The 26,881-nt window shown below is 48.3% G+C and overlaps 1 protein-coding gene across 1 annotated transcript in view; it reads right to left on the bottom strand.

Moving 5' to 3' along the window:
* INTS1 (integrator complex subunit 1) overlaps positions 1-26,881 on the bottom strand; it is a 2,112,141-nt gene that overhangs the window by 1,222,567 nt on the left and 862,693 nt on the right. The window contains exon 17 of the mRNA XM_069647642.1: positions 9,037-9,128. Coding sequence (XP_069503743.1) covers positions 9,037-9,128 — 92 coding nt within the window. The remainder of the gene's footprint in view (positions 1-9,036; positions 9,129-26,881) is intronic.

The following is a 26,881-nucleotide window of genomic DNA, read 5'->3' as shown; positions in this document are numbered from 1 at the left end:
AGCCAGACTCTTGCTCAAACTACCACGAAGAGAACACATTACACCATCACTGAAAATGCTACACTGGCTACCAAAAAAACAGAGAATAAAGTTCAAATCAATGTGCATAACGCACAGAGTTATCCGCGGCCAAGGAGCAGAGTTGCTAAAAGAGAAAATAAACATCTATCGCCCAACGCTTTAAGCCAATGGAAGAGCTACTCTTACTCATGAGCTGATCACCTCCATGACTGCCAAAGACCCAGGTGGTAAGATCCAATGGCTTAGTCATGTCATGAAACAAATGAAGGCAATCAACTTCACACATATGTTTCTGCCCACTAGTGTGTTATCCCGAGGTGAGGTCAATTTGTGGACTGCCCGTTTCTACGAGTATGTGGGTGCTATCAGAGAGAGTGATGCGCAGCTGAAACCAAAGAACAGAGGGCTAATGATTATCATGTCCCGGGGTGTACAGAACAAGTTACTTACCTGTAACTATTGTTCTCCAGCATGGGTCTGGCATGGATTCACATGCTCATGAATCTTCCCAGTCATCAGGCCGGGAATCCTCGGTAAAAGAAAAAACAGTTTCACTTTCACTTAGAAACTGTCTTTCTCCTATAAACCACTCACTGAGCTCTGGGTCATACTGCCCTCAGCTAATTACTGCCCCCAGCTAATGAGTGCCCTCTCCCTAAGCCCCTTCTCTGGCAGCCATCTTCAGATTTGGTAGCATGTAAAGTGGCAGTATGACCAAGAAGAGCCGCAGAGGGGCAGGAAGGAGGATTCACATGTGAATCCATGCCAGACCCAGGCTGGAAAACAATAGTTACAGGTAAGTAACGCATTCCTACTCCAGCATGGGGTCTGGCATAGATGCACATGCTCATGAATAAAGAATACATAGCAGTACAACATTACACAACCAGGGTAGGTGGCAAGGCTTAACAGCAGATGGATCGGCCTCCGCGCTTCCTGCATTTACTCGCTGTCGCCATCCGATTGGTGCCTATTGCAACCAATAAGACGCCGGTGGACGAACGCCGACCTCCCACAGAAGGCCCACACTGAAGGCCCCTGGCTGTCTGAGGCTGTCCGGGGGAAAGATGTGGCTTGCGGCTACAATGTTTACTACCTTCACCTTACACATTAAGTTATTAACCACCATGGCCTTCCTAGCAATTCGCTAAGGTACGTTCTTCCTATGAGATCTACCGATCACCACCAAGTCTAAAGAAAGTCCCGACACTTGCCCCTCACCAAAGTGTTCACTCACGCCCACAGCACCTTTCATCAGCATGCCAGCCATCATACCCCACTTTGCCTACCCCTCTCTAACCGTTGAAACTGCCTTACTATTTGGCATAGCTCATTAGCACTCACCGCATGCACCAACAGTACTGTGTCTACCATCTTGTCATAATTCGCCACCTCTACCCCTATATCACGTCTGGACAAATGACATTAAACCGCCCTTAACCCAATACTGGTTGCTGGCTCCACTATTAGATATGCCTCTTGACTGATACATCCGAAAAAGTTCTAAAACAAAACTACCAAAAACTGTTTTGCCTGGGAAAATTGCGAGTGCTGTTTACACTGCATCCACCGTCCACTGCCTGACTACCTAAGGCATTGCATCATTGTATCTACTGCCTACTTGACTCCCGTATCTACAGCCTGCCTATTGTGAATATTGCACCCAGTGCCCATTGCTTACCATATCTACTGCCTGCCTAATGTAAATGTTGTACCTAGTGCCCATTGCTTATCATATTTACTGCCTGCCTATTATGAATATTCCACCCAGAGCCCATTGCACATCATATCTACTGCCTGCCTATTATGAATATTGCACCCAGTGCCCATTATATCTACTGCCTGACTAATGTGAATGTGGTACCTATTGTCCACTGAGCCCACTGCCTGATTAGTTTGAATATTGCATCTACTGCCCACTGCTTGACTGGATCGAGCACCGTACCCATGTACTAACTTGCCTACATGTAGAATATCATCACATCTGCCTAACTGCCTGTTTAGACGGAATACTGCACCTACTGCAGCCCTCGTGAGATACATAAAACTGATCCTGCGCAGCGCCATACCAACCATGGTCACAACTAGCATCATACCAATACTAATTATGGCCTCACTCAGCCCAAGGCACCTGCCTTGCTCAAGTGGGCCTTTTACATATGTAGAGAACGGCCTTGCCCGACTATTTTGCGCACATCACTATCCCCTCCCCTGCCCAACCCGTTCCTTCCCACAGTGAGCCCATTCCCCACATCCACATTGCACCCCCTCCCTCCCAAACTACCAACTCCATACACAGTGGTGAGACATTAGGTCCTTCCGCCCTGATCAAAGCCCATTCCACACAACCGATAATTGGTCACATAAGAAAACTCAGACTATCATCTCAAGTTGCCCATCACTATACTCACAGGAATATGATTGCCCATATATTTCCCACCAGACCACTTACCTGGCAAACGTCCCCTAAACACCAGATTTCAGATCCTCCAACCCCGGTGCCCATGCTAACTAATAGAACATCCCCTCAGACAAGGTTGACCTATCCAGTCCCAATACCTCGACAACTGGCAAACCTACCTACCAATAAGTCTCAAAACCCTGTGACCCATAACACACACACACTATAAGACATCAACTCAGCCATATACTTGAAAGGTGCCCTCATCAATGCAAGATCTATTACAGCCAATGCCATAGACATAGCAGACCTTATCAAAGTCCATGACCTAGACCTACTGGCAATCACGGAAACCTGGCTCCCCTTTGCCCCAGGTTCCGCCCTTTCACTAGCTATCCCTGAGGGATAGACAATATATACAGGAAGGATAGAACTACTTCCAAAGGAGGTGGAGTAGTTCTTATAGCTAAAGATACCTTCAACATTAGAATATCAGGAGAACCATCTATCACTTTGACTGAAGTGATCACCTTAAAAATCAAACTCACGCACACCTGTACTCTACACATTGGGCCTCATTACAATAGTGCCATGCCACCACATTACGTGTTCTGCTTGCGGGGCCGCTCTGCACGCCTGGTCAGACCAGGCGTGCAGAGTGGCACCCGCGAGAAGAACTAGATGGTAGCAACAGTACCGTTATGAATGGTACCGCTGCTACCATCCTACCCATTCCCATTGAGCCCTCTGGGGGCTCAAATGGGAATGGCGACGTACCGGCTCCGGGTCCCGGGCAAGGGGAATTACCGGGCCCGCCGAGGTTGGAATGGCCCAGTAATTTCCCATTTTGCGGGACCCGGAGCCAAACCCGAGTTTGGAGGTAGCCATGCCGGTATAAACGGCATGGCTACCTCCAACCTCGTAATGAGGCCCATTGCATACAGACCCCCAGGTTCACCATCCACCTTCGAAGACGGCATTACCTCTCTCTTAGATCACAACATGAAGCCACAATCTAAAGCTATCATCTTAGGTGACTTTAACCTTGGCCTGAATGATCCCTCTCATACTCACGCAGGCTTCCTTGCCAGCTCCATGAAAGCCCAAGGCTTCTTCCATCGCATCAGCACACCCACACAAAAAAAGGTGGAACCTTAGATTGGATTGACGTTATTAACTGTGCAACAGACATCATATCTAATACTCCATCACCATGGTCCGACCACAACACCATAATCTTCTCCACCACCATAACAGCCAAATGCACCAAAGCACCTTTACCATCACCCACGCCACCATCCAGAAGCTCGAAAAATATCAGTCGTAACATGTTTCCCCCTCCTAGCACCCTTAACAAATTCCACCTATTTGGAAGACAACACATCTCCACTAGTCAAGCTATATAATAAAACTATGCTAACAGCCATGGACATAGTTGTGTCTCTGAAATCGAAGAAAATGAAACCTAAAGCTCATACCAATACATGGTTCACCTCAGAACTACAAACGCTGCGCGCGACCAAAAGATCTGCTGAATGATACTAGCGGAAATCGCCAACACCCACAAACAAAGCCACCTTCAGTCTCTAGCCAATAATTAAAAGGAAGCAATCACAAAAGCTAAAAGTAATCTTTACAACATCAGAATTGAGAACGCCCAATCACGCCCTAGGGAATTATTTGCAGTCCTCTACAAGCTCGAATCACCTGCCCCATCCCCTGACCACTCTAGCAAAGACCAGCTATGGTGCACTAATGTTCAAAAAGCACTAGCAGACAAAATTTCCCTCCTGCAAAGTAAAACTGAAATAAAAAAATCCAAACTCAACCTTGACCCGGACCACCAATCTATACCCGCGACTCTAAAACCACCTATGTCTAACAAATTGGCGTTTAGGCCAGTGTCTACAGTAGAAACTATTATCATTATTAAAAGAATAAAACCTTCTAGATGTAAAGGTGACACTTGCCCTGCCACACTGATAAAAGAATGTGCACATAAATTAGCTCCTCTCATCATTGCCGTCATCAATAGCTCATTCTCCTCCAGCTCCATACCGGATGACCTAAAAGAAGCCTGGGTACTAACGTTGCTAAAAAAAACACATTGGACCATAACGACCCAACCAATTTTCAACCTATCACTACAGTACCATTCTTATTAAAAATCCTTGATCGTGCATCTTATCTGTAGATCCAACAATTTCTGGAAGCTAACAAACTACTGGGACTAAGACAGTCGGGGTTCAGACCCGCCCATGCTTCATAGACAGCCTTACTGGATCTAAAAATACAGATGTACCAATTCAAAGACAGAGGAGACCTCTGTATCCTTCTTCTACTAGACCTCTCTGCTGCCTTTCACCTGGTCAACCACAAAATCTTATGTCACCACCTTGAAACTGCAGTCCACTTCTCCCCTGAAGCCATCAAATGGATCGAATCCTTTCCAACCGTACGAGAGGCTTTTCCACTACATCAGCAGCCTCCCCAACCCCTGTAATATGCAGTGTTCCGCAAGGCTCATGTCTATCACCAACATTGTACAACGCCTTCACAAAGCTCCTATTTGACAAACTAGATAACTTGGGTATCTCATATACTAATTACGCGGATGATAGGCAAATATGAATTCCAATATCACACCGACACCTACAAACTTAACAAAATATACCTTGCCATTCTGGCTTGGATGGCCCAAAATGAATTATGCCTTAACAATGACAAAACGGAGCTAATCCGAATAGAAATAAATCTTACCTAGATAATCTGCTAAAACAATATGAATCCTTTAATATCGATGGCATTATGATAAAGGTCACCAAAGAAATAAAAACATTGGGGGTCTACATTGACTCATCTCTCTCCCTCACCAGACAGGTCAATGCCATTGTCTCGTCTGCAGCCTACACGTCCAAACTTACCAGATCTGGTAGACCCTTCCTCTCAACTGACAATAGTATTACACTAGCACGAGCCTTGATCCTCTCAAGGATAGATTATTGTAACTCACTATTCGCAGGCACCAGTACTAGAAATATCAAAAAAATGCAAATAGTACTAAATAACGTTATCTGAGCAGCACTGAACATACCTAAGCATGAGCATCTCTCTTCCACCAAACGACTCATACATTGGATCCCTGTACATGACAGGATCAAATTTAAAATTCTCACCCTTACCCACAAATGCCTTGCCAACAATGCACCGGCCTATCTCAGTAACCAAATTATCAGAACCCAATCTAACAGGCCCACTTGCACCTCATACTCTAACCTCATCAACATACCAGGATTTAAGAGAGTAAAAGCAGGTGGGTCCAGCTTTCCGGTAGTTACTGCTAATCTATGGAACTCCTTACCATCACACTTAAGAAACGATCCATCCTTGTGTCATTCCGAAAAAGTCTGTAAACTAGACTATTCAGCCTAGACTTACAGCAATGATACACCAGCTATAGGTGAACTAGCCTCCAATATGTATTCTTCAAGCACGCTGATCTATACTAGAACAGAATTGTCATTATTATTTTGCCTGTATACCTGTTTGCACCTGTCTTGTTGAACGCACCTGTACCAAGTAACATGTATTCTGTACTCGTAACCCCACTGTAACCATCATCTTAAGTATTAGCGCCTTGATGCCTCTGGGCTAAGTGCGCTTCATAAATGCCAAATAAATAAAATAAGCAAAAACTCTTACTTCCGGAACAGGCTCACCTTCAAGCCAAAGGTTGCGTAGCACTGCTTGGCCGACCCTGGACTCCTCTCTGGAATCCCTGTCGACAAGGTAGAATCTTGTAAGGTGTGAGTGGACCTTCATGAAGCAGCCCTAGCGCGGCGACCCTGACGGAAACAGAGTCGCAGTGCTTGTCTTGGGCCCCCACGGATGGCGCGCCCTCAAAGGACTTAGAAGCGTGCGCTCCTTGGACCGCCCTCTACCCCTGCTTGCCGCACGGGGTAGAGGCCTTAGCGTTGAGCCATGGTGCCAACCTACTGTGACGATCCTTGACGGTGCGCTTGGAGAACCAAAGGCTGATTTCACAATCCGCTTCCCTGTGGTACGGATGGAGACAGTACATGCACTGGGAGTGTTTGTCTTCCATTAACACGTTCCTCAATCCACAGCTAGAGCAGAGCTTGAGGAGAGAGACTCCCTCATTCTTTTCCTCCGACATGGTCCGGCATGCGGTATTGGCCCCGATGGCCTGCTGGAATCTTCGATGAAACTCTCGACGATTCTTGCCCTTGAGGGGCATTGAAAGACACCGCCAAACTGATCCCCACTTGCCAGTAAAAGGAACGAAAGAGCACCCGGGCTTTGATAAAAATAGAAACCTTTTATCGAAAACGTAGAAAAGCTCTCGGAGCAAAACACGAGGACTCCTAACACTTGAACGTGCGGTAAAAATCTGAAGATGGCTGCCAGAGGAGGGGCTTAGGGAGAGGGCAGTCATTGGCTGGGGGCAGTATGACCCAGAGTTCAGTGATTGGTTTATAGGAGAAAGACAGCTTGTAAGTGAAAGTGAAACTGTTTTTCTTTTACTGAGGATTCCCAGCCTGATGAATCCATCCCAGACCACATGCTGGAGAAGGGCTGCATTCCAGACAGACTGTGTACTGATAACCAGGGCATGATTTAACTGTGTCCCACTAAGGGCAGTGGTGACAGCTTGGTCTGGGAGGGATGGTAATCGGCCTTGTCCTTTGTGTGATGCGCCATACGAAGACCTAGCCCACCTGCTATTTTTTATCCTGCGTTTGGTAGAGTGAGAGGTGTCATCTGATGGCCCTTACTGGTTGAAATGGGATTTGTGCAATATAGGCCTGCTTTAATAAATCTTCTGTGGGCCGACTCGCCTCGTGTGGGCTGGTCCCTGCTTATATACCTAAAAACTGCACTTTATATGAGAAAATGTTTGCTAAGAAACATGGCAGGACAAATGTAGCATATGCTCCGATTTGTATCATGTTATGATTTTCTTTGAGCTCGTTAGTGATTTTGTGATAGTGTTTTTAGAATTTGCTATCTGTTCTGCATTCTGTTTTTTGTACTGTTTTTATGGAATGTAGATCACATTTCCGAAACAAACATAATGATGTTTAAAGAACCTAGGAGTTTTGATGGACAACAAACTAACGCTAGAGCCACAAGTAAACGCTATAATGAAGAAATGCTTCTTCCTCCTAAACGCAGTAAAAACCATCCTACCATTCCTCTCTTTCACTCACAAAGAGCTCACCATCATCGCTCTCATGTCCAGAGTTGACTACGCTAACAGCCTATACATAGGAATGCCAGATCAACTGTTAAAAAAAACTCCAGCGCATCCAAAACGCTGCGGCCTGCTCAAACTACCACGAAGAAAACACATTACGACAGAACAGAAAATGCTGCACTTGCTACCAATAAAACAGCAAATAAGGTTCAAATCAATGTGCATAACGCACAGAGCAATCCACGGCCAAGCAGCAGAGTTCCTAAAATAGAAATATAAACGGCTACCGCCCAACAAGACCACTCAGATCAAGCAACGACATCCGCCTAGAACCAAAACCGTACAACAACAAAAAATTGGGAGGATCATCTTTCTCTCACCTGGCACCAATAATCTGGAATGAACTACCAAATAACATGGTTAATACAAGGGGTTATCTTCAATTCAGAAAACTACTCAAAACTTAGCGCTTTGCCCCAGAGCTAGAAGGAAACGTCTAGGAAGCATATACGCAGCAGGAAACAAGAATCCCAGAGAGGGAACACATCCTCCCTATCTTCCCAACTTATGTTCCCTAACCGGAGGGCGGCGGGGAATGCCATTATCGCATACCGCCATACCAAAGAGGAAACGTAGGTAGGTCAGGATCCCACTTGGTAATGGGCAAGGAGGGACAGGACAGCAGGGGGAGGATGCCATGTCCACATACTGCTAGTCCATGGAGGAAACATAGGCATGTAAGGACCACCAACACGGGAATGGGCGGGATGGGACCAGAATCTTCTAAACAAAGCATTGCCAACACCAATGTCGGAGAAAACGCTTGCTTCAACCAGGTACCCAAACCACTAAAGTAGCACAGAGGAAAACTGCCACCCTCATCAGACCTGCCAACTAGACAGACAAACCACGATACCAAACTCACAGGATAGCCATAGATGTGGAGCACAAAACACAAAGACTAAGAGGCAAGAAAAAAAAAAATAACACTAAGCCCAACTAAAAAACTTCAACTTTCCCCATACACTTCTCACAAATAAACCCACACAACCACTTCTCCGCACAGCAATCTGCATGTACTTCACCACACTGCAACAACAGACACAAAACACATAACCCGTATCAACAGCACATGGGAACTCTCACCAACCCAATAACCGCACTCATGCTCAGCGAATGGTGAAAACCGAACTGAAGCTGCCAACAGAACATCCCAAATGTCACTTTGCTATTCCCACTACACCTTACTACCCCCCCACACCTCCTCGTCTTTCAGATCCGCCAGAGCGCCTGGGGGGTGGTGTGCGGTACAAATAACTTTAACATTAACAAAAGAAATACACAGACATATGTCTGATGGGCTTGCAAGGTGTTACAGCTTAGTCAATATGCTTACCAATATTCTCTGGGTTAAAAGCAGCCACCACTAGCAGCAAAGGCCAGGCTTTCCAGTAAAGAGTCGAGATGGCTAGGTTTGGAGGCTGGTACCTGAAACAATTCAAAAGAACAAAATGACATACAACTTGTATACATTTCTATGGTGGAACACAATGTTTTCACAAACCTATATGAAATGACACTGTGATTTTGCTTGGAGTTAGGAAAACACAAGTTACACCTGTGAGACAGGCATGGTAGCAAGAGAAAAAAAAACACACACACTTCAGGACTGGGGGTGGGTAGCTAACCTGTAACTATACCGAAAACACATTCACAAATTAAAGGATCAGGTTACATACTTCATTGCAAATGATGTACTCGGCTTCATTACAATACAGAGCTTTGCTTTTATTTAAAGACAAAATTATTTTTAGCCTTTGTTTTTAACAATTTTTGAAGCTGCAAAACAGGGTCATTAAAGAAGTAATGAGTTGAAGCTTGTATGACTTCCAACATGACTTTAGGCTTTATCAGCAACGCCTGGGATGTGTCCCTAATCAGATATCTGTTACTGCCCTATACATTGTTATGACAAGTTAGGGCAAGCTTGCTCTCCTATACACTAAACCCAGATAAGCGGCACACCACCGCACCCTACTGTTTAGTTCTCATTTGAGGGAGTATGTCCATTGGTTGGAGGGCTACACAGGATGTACTCATGGACACAGATGAATAAATACAATTAAATACATAACCTGTACCTTTAAAGTGTGAATATGGTATCAAGAGAGACACAGACACAAAAGCATTTGTTTTAAAACCTTCATTTACTAAGATTGATGGGTTGGTGGAATGCCCGACTGGCCCTAACTCTAAAGGGATGGTTCCCTTAAATTATGTTTCTAATGGCCATCATTGTCTTATAGTCCAAAATAAAATCTGTATGTGTCTAAACCTATGCTTGCCCTCACACTATACAAAAATGTTATAGGAAGTCTTTTTAAAATCAAAAAAGGATGGGTCCACAAAAACGGCAAAACCAGAGTTGGTTTCAGGTGGTCTCCTTACCAGGTTCAATTTGGTAAGTAACATTTTCTTAGGTCCTTAGTCCCCTTTCCTCCATACTGCATGGGCGTCCGTTCCAAGGGTCGGGAGATGGAACCTTTTTCACCTGACTCCGCCGGCACACCTCAGTCCCCATTGACGCGTCAACAATAGATTTAACATTGCCTAATGACACCAGTATTAGGGGGGAGGTTGGTGGGACATATGGAGGAAAGGGGACTAGTCACTACGGTGAGTAACTTATAATTACTCTGACGTCCCGTCCCCTTTCCTTCATACCGCATAGGCGATTACAAATAAATGTAGCCCCAGGGTGGAGAGGAGACCCTCCTTAGGCAAATAGGTTCCTGAGAACCACCTGCCGAAACCTGTGTCAGATCTAGAGCCGACATCCAAACAGTAAAGCTTGCAGAAAGCCGAGGGAGTGGCCCAAGTGGCCGCCCTTCTTATGATTTGCAAGGGACATGGCGCTGGAATGCGATGGCCGTTGCCTTGGCCCTGACTGCGTGGGCATGCATGTTGGCCGGAAGCGGCTGGTGCTGCCCCTCGTATGCTTCTTTGATGGCCGAGACAATCCAGCGGGATATGGAGGCCTTGAAGGCCTGATAGCCTGGTCTTGAGCCTCCGAAGGTGACAAACAGGGCATCCGATTTGCAGAAGCCCTTGGTCCTGTCCAAGTAGAACCTCAGGGCACGCCTGACATCCAGGCAGTGCAGCACTCTCTGTGCTTCGTACTTAGGATCGACAAAAAACGTAGGAAGCACTATTTCCTCGTTCAAGTGAAAAGCAGAGGGCAACTTGGGCAAAAATGCTTGGGGTGTCTGCAGGACTACCCTGTTCCTAGTAGTATATGGTTCCGAGGCGACCATCGCCTGGATTTCGCTGACTATACGAGCCAAGATGAGGCCGACCAGTAAGGCCGTCTTGATGGTGACCATCCTGATGTCCGTGGACTCCAATGGCTAAAACGGTTTGTGCGCCAAGGCGCTCAAGACTATGTTGAGATCCCACACTGGGTGCGGCCTCTTGATGGGCAGGTAGAGCTTTGCAAGCGTCGTTAAATGTTTCTTGACGATAGGATTGGAGGAGAAGATCCCCTCCTACGAGTTCCTGTAAGCCCTGATGGCTCAGAGGTATGTATGCAGGTGTCCACCTGGATCCCCGAGTGGGCGAGGTGCGCCGAGAAGGAGAGCATTTCGTTCAAAGAACATGCCAGGGGGTCGATTTCCTTGGAGTCTGCCCAGTGGCAGAACCGGGCCCATTTACTTTTATACTGGGCCCTGATATCCTTGCTCCTTGCACCCTGTACAATTTCCAGATTAGCCTGGGAGAGGCTGAGGTGCTGCAGTGTTACCTGCTCAGGCACCACGCTGTGAGGGCTAGTTTCTGAGACGCGGGGTGGATGACCCTGCCCCCTGCTGCAACGGAAGATGTGCTGGGCCCGTCGGGAGGTGATTCAGAAGCATCTCCGAGAGGTTGAGCAGCTCCGAAAACCATGGCCTCGCCGGCCACCATGGAGCTATTAGAATGATGTTGAGTTGGCAAGACTCCTTGATCTTGCAAATCACTCTGTGAATCAGCGGAGTGGGCGGGAAGGCGTATGCCGTCATGCCGTTCCAATGAAGTCGAAATGCGTCGCCCAGGGAGCAGGGACCCTGTCCCTGCCAGGAGGCGAACTGAGGGCACATCTTGTTGTCCCAGGTGGCAAAGAGATCCACCTGGGGATGACCCCACCTGTTGAAGATCTCCTGAATAACAAGGTAATTTAGCTGCCACTCGTAACTGTCCGCTCCCCACCTGCTGAGCTTGTCCGCTTCCAGTTTGGATTCCCCCGGGAGGTGGACTGCCGTGAGGTAGATGTTGTTTTCCACGGCCCACTCCCACATGCTTATTGCCAGTCTGCACAGAGGAGGGGATCTTGTGCCGCCCTGCCTGTTGACGTAGTACATGCTGGTCGAGTTGTCTGTCTGGATGAGGACAACCTTGCTCCTGAGAAGCGGTAGGAATGCTCTGAGCGCTAGCCAGATGGCATTCAGCTCTAACCAATTGATGTGGTATTCCTGTTTCTGTCGAGTCCAGGGGGCGTGGACTGAGAGATCGTCCAGGGTGGCTCCCCAGCCCTCGAGCGAGGAGTCTGTGATGATGGTGGCCTGCGCGGGGTGGCCAGCCGAAAGGGTTTGCCCGTCCGCAGGTTGCAGTCCCTGGACCACCATGCTAGTTTCGGGCAGAGGAATGGAGTAACGTTGATCATCTCGGATTGGGAGCCCTGCTCCTGGTTCCATGGGGCTGCGAAGTGCAGCTGAATCCTCCTCATCCTCAATCTTGTGTGTGGAACGGCTAATAGGACCGTCGCCAAGAGACCCAGGAGATGCTGGTACCTCCATGCTGAGGTTACACCTCTCTGCTGAGGAAGTGGGTGGTGGCCCTCTTGATGGCCGAGGTCTTTTCCTTCGCCAAAAATACATTCTCGGAGCACGTGTCCCAGATCAGGCCCAAGAATGTCAGAGTCTGCATGGGCTGCAGCTGCGATTTCTTGAGATTGAGCGAGAAGCCCAGATCGTGCAGTGTGTTCATAAAGGGCATGGGAAGAGTGGTGAACCTCTTCCGGAGATGTAGCCCTGACAAGCCAGTTGTTGAGGTATGGGTAGATGTGGAGGCCCTGCGCTCTGAGGAGAGCAGCCACTGTATTCATGAGTCTGGTAAAGACCCTGGGGACTGAATTGAGGCCAAAAGGATGGACCTTGTATTGAAAATGGTAGCCCATGATCCTGAACCGTAGGAAAGAACGATGGGGCTGCCAAATCGGGACATGTAGGTACGTGTCCTTCAGATTCAGGGAGCACATCCAGTCTCCCTAGCACAATGTCTCTGTCTATTTTTGTAGGGGTAAGGAGAGGTTGAGAGTGGAAAGGTCCAACACAACTCTCAGGCCCGCCTTGTTGTTCTTCTGAATGGCAAAAATCCTGGAGTAAAAGCCCAAGCCTCGCTGGGAGGCTGGGACTTCCTCCACTGCCTGGCTCTCCACGAGTGAGCAGATCTCCGCCAGAAGAGTTTCTGTCCAAACCTGAGGGAGCGGAAGGGAGCAGGGAGGAGAGGCTTGGATAGGTAGGCAGTACCCCGTGGATACTACGGAGAGGATCCAGGTGTCCGCAAAATTCTGGCGCCCCGAAATGTGCATGGAGAGCAAGCCTGCCCCCCACTGGAGACAAGTGGACCCGTGTCATGCCTTCTTTCTCTCCGAGGCTGTCGCAGTGGAGGGGGACTGGAAAAAGCCCTTCCCCCCCTTTTTTGTTGCTTGCATTGGTTCTGAGACAGCGAGCGGTCCGGCTGCCTGGATCTCTGTTCCTGGAAGCAGTGGAACCCTCCATATGTACGCTCCCTGTCGGAGCACTGCTGTGACTGGGTGTACGACCTGTGCGTGGTCTTTGTCAAGATGGATAAAGACTTGGTCATTTGTGAGCTGTTTTCTTTCTTGTCCAGCTCTTTGTCCGTGGTGGAGTGGAAGAGGTCGCCCTGCCCTTGAATGGTAGATCTAATATGCGTTCCTGGACGTCCAAGTTGAATTTGTTCACCTGGAACCAGGCTGTCCTTCTCATGTCCGTGGCGATACAGATACAATGGCCAGAGGTGTCAATATGAGTCACGGTGGATTCCATGAGATCATCCGCCACCAGCTGGGCCTCAGCCAGCCACGCCTTAAAACATGATCGTCTCTGCGCAGGCAGTTCCGGGAGGAAGTCCGCAATTTCCTGCCATAACCTTTGGTTAGCGGCAGCCAGCATGGCATCGCCGTTGGCCTGACGAAGATGCAAGGACACGTTGTAATAGTTTCTTCCTGTACGCCAACAAGATCTTCTCCTGCTTCACCCAGAACCCCCTCTGCCGGCTGCTGATCTTCAGGTTGTGGTACGCCCAGGTACTCTACCAGCCTCGCAAGACGTTTGTGGAAGGCCCTGGCTGAGGATGGCATGTCCAGATCCTCCTCCGCACCCGTATCCTTCAGATCAGGAGGATCCTCCGTAGGTGGAGGAGTAGCCGGTGCCAGAGGCTGGGGTACAGTGATCGCGGCCGGAGGCTGAGGAGGAGGCGGAGGCGGGTACGGAACCGCCTGAGGAATCGGCTAGGGAGCCAGAGGCAGCGGCTGCACCGGGGACACCGGCGGAGGTGCTTGTGGTGCCGCAAGCATAATCGGGAGGACTTCCCTGATGGCGTCCTTGAGGATAACCCCCATCCGAGGTGACTTCATGAGCCTGAGGAACCTCTCGAATAACTCCTCTTCACTGGCCGGAGAGGTCGTAGGGAGTACTGACGGGGTAGCAGGAGCCGCTGCATACCATGACCGTATGGACGCATAGGGAAGCTGTCCTGCGAATAAGAAGGATAGGCTGGAGATCACATACCTGGTTGAGGCCAGTCCCACCTTGACACTCGTTCTTCGCCGAACTCCTGGAATGGCGTCGGACGGGTGCCTCTGTCTGGCGCGGCGGCCAGCTTGTCAAGCTGCCTGCCACGTGCCTACGACGTGTTGCTCGGCTCACTGGTCCCAGCCTCCTCAAAGACTCTTGCGTGTGGATCACGAGGCCTACCCTGCTCCTCAAGCCTAGGGCTGGTAGGTGAGACACCTTCGACCCAGGGGTCGGTAGAGCTGCATTTAGCTGCCCCCTCTGACATATTGCCGGTACTAGGGCGTAGCACCTCGGCCATATTGCTGGTACAAGGTCGGAGCCCCTCGGATGACAATCCAGTACAAGAACCATCCGGTCCCTCAACACTGCAACCGGGAGGATCCGAGGATCCCTCGGCCCGAAGGCCGGTAGCTGCAGCAGCCTCGGTGCACGTGCTGGTACAAGGACCTGAATGGACCGTCCCGCGCGGGAGTGTCCTTGGAAAGGAGTCTCCTTTGCGGAGTGTGATGGAAAATAGAGGCCCTACCTTGGTCCTGGCTCTGTGTTTCACAAAGTTCTTGAGGTCCTCTGAAGGTGACTTCTGGAAGAGCTCCCTCCACCTGGCTAGTCTGTTCTTCAGCGCTTTCGATGGCAGCGAGCCACATGCTGTACAAGCTTGCCAACCGTCTTCTGGGCTAAGGCGACGGCGTGGGGTCTGAAATTGAGTAGAGCCCGTTGCAGGATGGACACCTGGTGAACCCTGTGGAAGTCGACATGCGCCGGGGAGGAGCGCGACACCTGAGTACCGAGTACCTGAATGATAAAAAGACAAAAAAAAGACAAAGAGAAGATGTATCCGCGCATGGAATTACATGGCCGAAGCCAAACCCAGGAGCGCTGATGAATCTGGCCCATTGACGTGGAAAAGGGGACTGAGGTGTGGCGGCAGAGGGCGGAGTCAGGGCAGCGCATGCTCCCTCGGCCGTACCCCTCTGCGCCTCTAAATTTAAAGGGGAGAAGGTTTTTTCTGGTGGACAAGTTCTTTCTCCCGTCCCTTGGAGCGGACGCCCATGCAGTATGGAGGAAAGGGGATGGGACCTAAGAGCACAAAGATGATTCCTCAATAGGCCTCTCAGGGTTTCCTTCCCCAAGCTCAGGCCTCTTCCAGCTTTCAAAACAAAACACCATTTATCACAGTTCCTTTTTGATTTCACAGGCCCCTCTAGTTCCAAACACCAATTTAGCTGGTCAAGATATGCCTTTACTTTACATAAAGTCTCTCTTATACATCATTCTCTCATGGGGTAGAATCGGAGGCTTTCGAAAATGCCAGGTTCTTTGCTTTTCCTCAGCACGACCCCTCTGTCCCTTTTTGCCCCTCTCTTGGTTTCTTACTTCTTACACTTTTTTATCTTCAGGTGCTTCCTGCACCACTTTCATGAATTAATTTCCTTTTCTCGTACACACGTGCACTCTCCTTTTGTTAGGCAGAATCCCATGCAGTTCCCTTAGGGAGCACTACGAAAGATTAGTGAAAACGCTAGGGGTCTACATTGATGCAACCCTGTCCATGGACAAACAAGTTAGTGCCATTGTCTCCGCATCTGCACTAAGCACTAAACTCATCAACGCCATTAAACCATTCCTTTCCAAAGAAAACTGCCTTTCAATAGCAAGAGCTACCATAGGCGCTAAACTTGACTATTGCAATGCACTTCTAGCCGGCACCTCTGAAAAAAACCTAAACAAACTCCAGGTCACCCAAAATAACGCTCTAAGAGCAGCATTAAACATCTCCAAAAGGGACCACATCTCACTGGCAAGGCAATCAGTTCACTGGCTCCCTGTCAAAGAACGCATCACCTTCAAGGTACTGACTACTACCCACAAATGTATCCACCACACTGCACCATCATATCTCTCAGACACCATTCTCAGACAGACCTCATCCAGACCTACCAGACTCTGCTACACTAACCAACTCACTGTACCACGCATCCACAAGATTACAGCCGGGGGGCTGGGTTTCCCCTACATAGCACCAAAACTTTGGAATAATCTCCCCCACGCTCTAAGAGCAGAAGGCTCCCTCACAGCGTTTAGAAAAAAACTCAAAACCTCTCTCTTTAACTAAAATTCCTCTACCTACTGCCATTCAGGCACACACTGCTAACTATTGCTACTGCCCAAACTGTATGCATGTATGCCTCTGTATGCTGTAACTAAGACGCGCTTTCCCTGTAACCAGCGCTATTCTGTAACCAGCGCCACGATGCCTCAGGGCTGATTCTGTGCGCTTAACAAATGCGAATAAATAAATAAATAAATAAATTAGGACTACAGGTATATGCAATAAATCCCCTTTGGTATCAGTCTGTAGCACAAAGATTTAGTTGACAGCTATGGCTGAGCAGTCAGACCGATCTCAAGAGGGAGATAAGCAGTATTCAGGGTTTACACAATAGGACTACAGTACTATGGGACAAGGAAACACTGACCAAAGCTTTGTATCAAAAAGAATATATATATTTATTTTACACACTCTTAACTCAACACACAAATCACTATCATTAAAGCAAGTTAAAACAGTCAAGAAAAGTATACACAACTCCCTATTTAAATTGTAGACAAGTTTGAGCACGAGTGAAAACTGAGCAAAACGGCACAGTGTAAACCAAGCAGAACTGGCACTCTAACAATTTCTTCAGAGGGAGGGAAAGGTCAGGTTATACAGGATTAGACTCCTAAACACACCAGCAACACTTCCCAAATGGATTGTGAACAAGTTAGGCAAGGTAGTACTTTAGCATAAGCAATACTTAGGTGAAAACCGAGCAAAATGGCACTTCAACAATATATAAAGGGGAAGGAAAGGTGGTTATAAGAGTTTACGTGCATCAACACATTTCTTGATGAAAAGCAATCTAGAGAAGGCAGTTGTAACTGAAATAGCCAAAGTCAATAGGCCTGTTCCAGAGTCAATGGTACAAGGCAATGTGCCCAGGATCAAATGGTTCTAGTAGCTGCAGTCAAGTCTTTGTTTAACGGTTTGAAAAGGAGGGTGCAGAAGGTAAAAAGACAATGTTAGACGAAAGGGGCAGCCAGCCCAGAAGTTAAGTAAAAGATTTAAAACAGTACCCAACGAAACAGGAGGCCTGGTGAAACAATGTACCTTGAAAGTGGATGAGGCTCCTGCGGTGGCGGTAGTTCCTGGCAGTTCCTGCAGTTCGGGAGATCCAGCAGAGGAAGAGAGGCTCTCGTCGTGGAGGAAGGTTCGAGTCACTGCACTGCCCAGGGAAGAAGCCGGCCATGGTGATGCCAAAACGGAATAAAAGGTACACTCCTTTAAATCGCGGTTGTGGTGGGCGGGTGCCTGGCTATCCGGTCTCCTAGTGCTTGGCACTGGCGATTCGACCAAGGCAGGTCCTGGAAGGCGATTGGCAAACTGGTTAGTCCCACCAGCTCAAGGGAAGAAGGCTCTTGCAGGTGAAGATCTTCTCTTGTCGTTGGAGAAAAGTGGTGAGGATCTACAGCAGAGCATCAACGGTGATTCAGTCGTTGCAGATGTCTTCGGCTTCTCTCCTCTTCGGATTGCTTAGGTCCAGTGGCGACGTCTGTCTTCCAGTCCGCAGGTCCCTGCTTTTATGCAGAAAAACCCCATTCATACAACCTAGCTGTCACTCTCACAGCAGGGTGGTTATCCTGGCAGGATAACCCCCCAGCCTATATGGGCAGAGTGCGACTAGGGTTGCTTAGGCAACCCTGTCCAGGGTGCCTATTCCCCCTCCCACACATCCTGCCTACCCCGGACTCACTGGCGCCTGAAGGAGGGCTTCTGTCCAGAAGTCCGCCAAAAGGACGAACAAAGGGCCGCAACCTCGACGTGGATTACAGAGAGAAACACAAGAAAGAAATATTATCAACGATCTGGCAAAAAAAAAAAAAACACTGGGGGAAAGTTAATAATAAAATGACCCGGCGGTATGTTGAATGCTATCATAAAAAGCGGTAGCCTCGAACAATGGGAAAATCACATAGGAAAATATTTGCGGTCGAATATTAATGGTAGTAACCACTGCCACCAGCCAGAAACTTTGGAGAGAGGGACTGGACAGTACCCTCTCGAAAATGAACACCAGGGAAAAACTATTAACCCCTCCCAGTTCCCCCATAGTAAGATGGTGTGTACTGGTTTTGTTCAGTAGACTATAGACTAGCAAAGTCAATGGTAATTTTGCATGCCCTGGGAGACAGTAGTCAATCCCAGGGTATGGAGTCTATGTTTGGGGGTCACTATGACACCCCTGTGTTACTGCACCGAAGGTGCTGTGTAACACACATGTAACAAGATGATACCCTATGGAGTGAGAATTCCTCCATAGCCCAAAAGCACAAAAATAGCCTAAAACACACATCACAAATATGCCTAAGAGTGGGAAAGAGAGTCTCACTCTTAGCAGGAGAAAAAAATAAACCCTTGAAATCCAGAAAAGCTGCTGGGGGACTCAATAGGTAAGGCTCAATAGGTAAGGGAAATTAGCTTTTTAAGAGAATTCTCCCTAACACCTTTAACCCCTTAAGTGCAGAGGACGAGGTATCGTTCGATCCTCGACCAGCAACCACCACTGAACCACCAGGAAATAGATTTTGGGGTGGGGCCCCCAAACCGACCAAAAATATAAATGTCAAAATATTTTGCCTTATTTGGGGGGAGATGGGTGCTGTTTTGCACCCATTTGTCCTCAAGGAAGGCAAGAATAAAAAAATAAAAACAACAGGCACACTTGGGGGCATTGTGGGGCTGGCCCTGTGCCTTTGGGTCTGGCGCCTGAACAGAGGGATGGGGACCGTGCCAGGGCTCCCTGGAACCACTGCTGCACTTGGGGATGGTCGACCCACATGGTAAGCAGCCACTCAAGGCCAGGGACACTGCCCCCAACCATCCTGGAGCTCTGGCTGGCCTGTGTTACAGCTTTTCCCCACCAGGGAGCCCCGGCAGTGTCTGAATACCTCCCCGGAGGGAAAAGCTGTAGCACAGCCCAGCCAGATTTCCAGGACGGTTGGACGTGATGTGCCTGGCCTTGGGCAGCTGTTCCTCATGTGGGTTGACCATCCACAAGCCCAGCAGCAGTTCCACAGAGCCTTCGCAAGGGACCCTGCTCTTTCCCGGAGGGAGATGCTGTAATGCAACCCAGCCAGAGGTCCAGGATGGTAGTGGATCATGTCTCTGGCCTTGGGCACCTGTCTCCCATGTGGTATGACCGTCCACAAGCCCAGCAGCAGTCCCACAGAGCCCCAGCAGGGTCCCCATCCTTTTCCAGGGGGAGAAGCTGTAACACAGGCCAGCCAGAGCTCCAGGATAGTCAGTGGGGGCGGGGGGGTTTGGGCTATCCCTCATGTGGGTTGATCATCCACAAGCCCAGCAGCTGTTCCAGGGAGCCTCGGCAGGGTACCTATCCTTTCCCAGAGGGAGAGCCTTTTCCCTCCAGGGAAGAATGGGGACCCTGCCGGGCTCCCCAGAACTTTTGCTGGACTTGGGGACGTTCAACACTTTTTCTTTTCCACCCAGGTAGGTGCACCCACACATGTGAGGTACCGTTTTCGTCAGGACACCTGTGGGAATGAGGGATGGTAGGACATGTGTTGTTGCTGACGTGTTTCAGTGGTTTCCTGGTGGCAAATGTCTGAAAATGGTGGACTTTGACAGGCCTTGTGGGTAATAAATTCTAGGGCGCTTTGCGCAAGTCACACCTCTTTGGATTGCAATGGGTGTCTTCTTTTCAGAAATGCATGGGGTTCACCGTTTTCCTTGGTGGCTGCGACACGCCAGGCCCAAATCTGTAGGGTGTGTGAGAAACCTGAAGGTGTCTCCCTATCTAGTTCACAGGGATCTGTCTATCAGGTGGCCAAGACATGGCCAACGCTTTTGATCCAGTTCTTAGGGGTGGACCAGTGCGGGAGGATCACCTGGATGGGGGGTCCTTAGGGAGTGGAACACAGACGGGTCAAACGTGGTGTCTCCCTTCTTTCTACATCCTACCACATAGCACATTTCAAAACACTGCTCCTCCATCTTTGCGACACAAACAGTTTCGCAAAACACGAAAGACAACGCACTAACACCAGAGCCATTTATCAGACATGTCCCAATACAAGGGTCAGGCAAAGTCAGGCAATTGACCAGACTTACACACCACACCTGACAGTGCTTTCCCTTCCCCACAGGGATAAAAGGTGGAACAAGAGAACACAATACGAGCAAGGCAGACCCCACAACGTAAGCGCTAACTCAGCACGGCAGTTCAAGAGGAGGGGAAAGACAGCGCAGGCCGAGAGGGTGGCAAGGCGTCAAAGTCAACCTTGCCCTTTCCCACCAAGGCCCTTGTAGCCTCCACAGTGGGAATGAGAAGTCAGCGAACAATAGCCAATGTGTGTTGCAGTAGATGTCAACGGTACACAAGACCCTACTCCACTGATTACCAAGCCGGGGAGAGACACTTGTCTCTGTGGCACCAACCTTGACTCCAAGGAAGAAGAAAGCCACGCGGCTCATCACAGCCGGTGAGTCGAGGGGAGTATTGATAAGAAACCGAACTGTGTTGAACGAAAAGTAGCCAAAGGCTAAATTGAACTTTGAAAAGCAAGCGATACTAGGAAGGGGAAAACTAGCAACAAAGGAGACCGGCCCATGTGGGTGCTCACGCAGGAAACTCTGGGTGATTACCCAATGGTAAAGACTTCTGTAACCAGAAGGTCTTGGGAAGAGGTGAAGAAAGGTCCAGGTGGTCATACAGGGGTCTTGTAAAATCCTCTGTACCGTCGAAAGTCTTTGACCGGGAGATGATTGTGAAAGCGAAGAGAAGTGAATCCTGCATGGTAAAAATTAGCACATGAACTGTTTATCGAAGAAGTTGGCAAGAGTGAATCCGGCAGAGGGATGCTAACAAGAGGACACGATATCTGAAGTCAAGTGGCCATTGTGTTGACATGAGTGAACCCGGCAGAGGGAAGTCCACAGTGCATGGTTTGAAAATACATTAAGACTTGTGAGTGTAAGAGTCTAAAGTTCTATGAAGAGTGGGTTGACAAGAGTGACACCTGCAGCGGGATGCTAACGAGAAGGGGCGAAGTCTAAAGTCCTGTGTTGAATATTCCATTACAGTCAGCAAGAGTGAACGCGGAAGAGGGAAGCCGACAACTAGGGGCAAACCCTGAAAAACTGAACTGGTTAAAAAGACATTAAGATTTGTGAAAGCAAGAAGTATTCCCCCTTGTCATCTGTGATCCGACCCTTGCCAAGGGAGATCCAGGGGTGGAAAGCAATCACCCAAAGTTCACTGAGTAGGGAACCGTCTTGTGAATTTGTTGAATACAATTTCTGAGGGTTCTGTGTTAGGCAGAAACCTGTGCAGTTCCCTTAGGGAACACTGCAAAAGATTTAGGACTACAGGTGTACGCAGTAAACCCACTTGGTAGCAGTCTGTACCACCCAGATTTACCTGGTAGCTGTGGCTGAGCAGTCAGACTTCTCTCAAGAAGAGTTAGGCAGTATGCAAAGTATACACAATAGGCACTCAGACACACCAAAACAAGCAAACACTGACCAGAGCTTTGGTATCAAAGTATATAATTATTTATTTAAAAACACACTGTTTGAAACACTCCAGCACACTTGTTGTAAAATATTCTAAACACACTATTGTAATATATACACCCCTTTTCCCTTATCAGATAAGTCTTAGTAAAACACCACTTATTTTCATACAGAGGTGAGCGCTTGACTAGATAGCACTCCAATAAGTTTGTGAAAAAGGGAGGGAAAAAGACTATGAAAAGGTACACCACTCTAAGATTCAGGAACACTGTTAGCAAGGCAGAAGAGCAAAAGTCACTGGTGAGCCAAAGTCCAAAGGCTGGGCCCACTCTTGGAGAGAGCAGAGCACAAATGCGCCCAAGATCACACAGTTACACTAGGCTTAGAAAGTCTTGCAGGGAGTTCAAAAAGAGTTTAGAGAGGCTCAGGAAAGTTTAGCCAGGATGTCCCAGGCCAGCCCAGGTTCGAAAGCCGGGGGCTAAATCTACCCCGTACAGTCGGTGGCAAGGGAAGCCAGGCGGGACACGGTACCTTAAGTGGGAAGGATCCTCCAGCGGGGGCAGTAGTTCCTGGCAGTGGGTGCAAGTCACGTTGTTGTCCAGGGGAAGAGAAGATCTCGACTTGGAGGAAAGATGAAGGTCGTTGCACTGCCAGGGAAGAAACCAGCCGCAGAGTTTTCCGGTTAAAGGTGGTACCTTTGTTTGGCGGTTGTGGTAAAACGTGGCATCCGGGTTGCCGGGGTGCTTGGCACAGGCAAGGCGGCCACCAGGTACGTCGGGAAGGCGAAAAGACGGTGAAACTGGTTATCCCCACCAGTCAAAGGAAGAAGCCTCTCCGGCGGGAGATTTCCTCTGTCGTTGGGAAAAGTGGTGAGACGGTCCAGCAGGGCTCCACCGGTGGTGTCGTCGTGGCAGGTCGGCTCAGCTTCTCCCTCGTCGGATTCTTAGGTCTTGTGGTGACTTCTGAAGTTCGAGTCCCCAAAGCCCTGCTTTTATGCAGAAAACCCCCATTCACTCAGCCTAGCTGTCACTCAAACATGCTAAGTGGTGAGCCGGCCGGTTCACCACTTGGGCCAATCAGGACGGAGTGCGACTTGAGTTGCCTAGGCAACTCAGTCCAGGGTGCCTAAATCCCTCTCCACCCCTCCTAAGTACCCCAGACAGAGTGGCACCACTTTGGAGGGCTTCTGTGGAGAAGCCCGCCAAAAAGTGGAACAAAGGGCTCGACTTGGGTTGGAGTCACAGAAGAGAACAGAAACGCCATTTTAGAATCAAGTTTTGGCAAAAAATACCAACCGGAGAATTAATATTAATTAAATAAACCAGCGGTATGTTCGAGGCTACCGTAAATAATTAAATAAAGATAGTAGCCTAAAACAATGGGAAATCCCATAGGAAAATATTTGCGGTTGAATATAAAAAGTAGTATCCACTGCCACAAGCCAAAACTCGATCAGGGGGGACGGAGACGTGCCCCCTCGACTAACAGACCCCAGGGCAATTGAATTGCCCCAGCCAGTACGTCCACAATATGATGGTTTGTACTGGTTCTGTTCAGAATTTAAGACTAGTAAAGTCAATGGTGACTTTACATGCCCTGGGAGACAGTAGTCAGTCCCAGGGTATGGAGTCTATACTGGGGTGTCACTATGACACCCCTGTGTTACTGCACTGAGGGTGCTGTGTAACCCACATCACAAAAACACATGAAGCCCTATGAAGTAAAAGACCCCATAGCCCATTAAACACATCTAGATTCAGAGAAACACACTCAAATCATGTCCAAGAGTGAGGGTAAAAGAGTCTCACTCTAGGCAGGAGAAAAAAAAGAAACCCCAAAAATCCAGCAAAGCTGCTGGGGGAATCACTAGGTTAGGAAATTCAGCCTAAACAGAGAATTCTCCCTAACAGTCTGCGCCCAGAAGAGGGATACCCAGAGGTGAAGCCATCACACAAAGTGTTTGTAAAACAGAACTTTTGTGTTTGTTTGTTGATAGCATCAGGCCTCGAAAACAAGAGTCTTTGACTGAAAAAAAGACAACCAACGAAGAACCTGGTAGCTGATACGGAACTGTTAGCTCATGCCAGGAAGACTCGAGCGTGTGCTGTGCTCCAAAGTCCAACCTTGACCCGTGCTAAAAACGTGGGGAAGGGAGACCTCAAGGCAATCACATCCTGGCTTATTATTTGAATACCCTGTCCCACACTCATTCTGTAATTAGTTGTAAGGAATTGGCAATCATTTTTTTTAATATAGGCTTTTCACGTTGACAAGACGCCACAAGGACTGCCTTATTTTTCATTTGATGGTCATTGCTTGCTCCCATGTTAGATTTAGTTTAGGCCTTTTTCCACCGTGCACAGTTTGATAAACACTCTTGAACTGTGATCACTTGTGTCAGTCTTTACTGTTGTCACCATGAGTTCCTTAGAGTTGTCCACAAGACCAAAATCCAAAAATTGTCCTCTTCCCAAACCCTTTGGGAAATCAGTGGTTTAGCCTTTTCCCTTTGCACCCAGGTAGGTACACCCACACATGTGAGGTACCATTTTCATCGGGACACCTGTGAGAAGGTAGGACATCTGTTGTTGCTGGCGTGTTCCAGTGGTTTCCTGGGGGCAAATATCTGAAAATGGAGGTTTGTTCCCTAGATTTGGACTTTGCCGGCCCTTGTGGGTAACAGATTCTAGGACGATTCGCACAAGCCAGACCTCTTTGGATTCCCACGGTGGTCTTCTTTTCGGAAATGCAAGGGTTTCCCTGTTTTCCTTGGTGGCTGCGGCACCCCAGGCCCAAATCTGTAATTTGTCCACAAGACCAAAATCCTAAAAGTTTCCTCTTCCGAAACCGTTTTGTATACCAGTGGTTTAGCCTTTTCCCTTTGCGCCCAGGTAGATGCACCCACACACCCACACACGTGAGGTACCGTTTTCATTGGGACACCGGTGGGAATGTGGGAAGGTAGGACGGTAGGACATGTGTAGTTGCAGGCGTGTTTCAGTGGTTTTCTGTGGCAAATGTCTCACAATTGTGGTTTTCCCCCTACATTTTTTACTTTGCCGGGCATTGTGGGTAATAAATTCTAAGGCGGTTCGCACAAGTCAGACCTCTTTGGATTGTCACAAGTGTCTTCTTTCTGAAATGCATGGGCTTCCCCGTTTTTCTTGGTGGCTGTGACACCCCAGGCCCCAAATCTGTAGGTTGTCCAAAATCCTATAAATTTGCGCTTCCCAAACCTTTTGGGATAGCAGTGGTTTAGCTGTTTCCCTTTGTGCCCAGGCAGGTGCACCCACACATGTGAGGTACCGTTTTCGTTGGGACACTTGTGGGAATGTGGGAAGGTAGGACATTTGCTGATTTCTCTTGCTTTTGATAACGTATTCATACATTCACTAATGCACCTAGTTACACAACCCTTTCATTTCCCAAATGTAACCTACATTTAGTAACTGCTTTAGGCACTGTACGCTGCTTTTGTAATTTGCCATTCCTCACCACATTTGTTTTCCTTATTTTCAAATGATAAGTACGTCTGTTTAGGCCGTCAGCATAAAAATCCTGTGTACAATGGTTACGTTTTTGGCTTGTGGTATTGCTTGTTTTGTGAAACATTATGAAAAATGTGTGATTTCCCAAATAGAGGAGTCGTCGGGGGAATGTAGCAGTGCATTGCTTTTCTCAATATTCACAGAAGCCGTTACCTTACAGGTCCAAACATGTCCAGCACATACCTTTTTTCCCTCAAACTGGGAATTTCACCTACATAGTTGTTGCCTGACCTGAGCAAATGACCCCTTCCTAAACTTGGAATTTTGTCTACTTTTCAGAAATGTAAGCCTTTCCGTCTTCCCATTCAGCTTTCCTACCCTCCTCTTCCATTCCGTCCACGCATGTCCTATTGGAAAAAAATTTAAAAATCGCCTACCTCTTACAAAAAGAATGGTAACCTTATATAAATATGTTCAGAAAACCGTCAGCAGCTAAGGGGTTAACCTTCCTCTTGGTCATGCCTCTTGCACGCTTCTCCACAGGCTTCTGGTCCCTTTTACACTTTCTTTTGCTTTCGTGCCTCTTGCCCCTTTTTCGTGGGCTTCTTGCCCCTTTTTTGCATCTTGCACCTTTTCCGTAGGCTTCTGGCCCTTCTTTACACTTATCAGTTCCATGATCGACTTTATTTCACTTATTACATCCCACACGCACGTCTCTCTAGTCTTGCGCTGCCACTGTTACTTTCCCATCGTTGAAGTCTTCCCTTTAACTTCACCCGAATACTTTAATAAACACTTTCCTCTTTCTTACGTGTTTCACATGCCACTTTGTACCGGGCTGACTTTTGCTTCTCAACGGTTCTTTGTTCCGAGGTTAGGGTCTCACCGGCTGCCCCTCGGACACTCCTGGGCTGTCTCATTGGCCCAGGGGAACAAGCACTTGCATCGGCATTTGCTGCAGGAGACCAGCACGCCCTTCGGCTCTCATACGTGGACTCTCCTGGGCTCTTTGGAGACACTGCTCCCTCGCCATGCTTCTGCACTTATGAACTGTATCTCCTCAGCATCTCAGTCTCTGGACTCTGGTCCTGGGCAGCTATGGCATATCGGCTCTCCTCCCAACTCACTCTCCTACTCGTTCATACTTTTGTGAGAGATCACACCTTTTATAGCAAAAAGACCAGTCAAGTGGACTCTAATGTGAATAGGTACTGGTGAATGCCTGACTCGATTAGTGGACAGCTTGGGTTCTTTCTAGGGTAGCTTGCCCTCATTTTCCCCATGTTATTCCTATGGGTAATCTTTACTGATCTTAGTCGCCTTTCCTCA

The sequence above is a fragment of the Ambystoma mexicanum genome, chromosome 2q (genome assembly GCF_040938575.1).
Source record: "Ambystoma mexicanum isolate Mex_15411 chromosome 2q, UKY_AmexF1_1, whole genome shotgun sequence".
Classification (NCBI taxonomy): domain Eukaryota; kingdom Metazoa; phylum Chordata; class Amphibia; order Caudata; family Ambystomatidae; genus Ambystoma; species Ambystoma mexicanum.
This window is presented reverse-complemented; position numbering and strand designations above follow the sequence as displayed.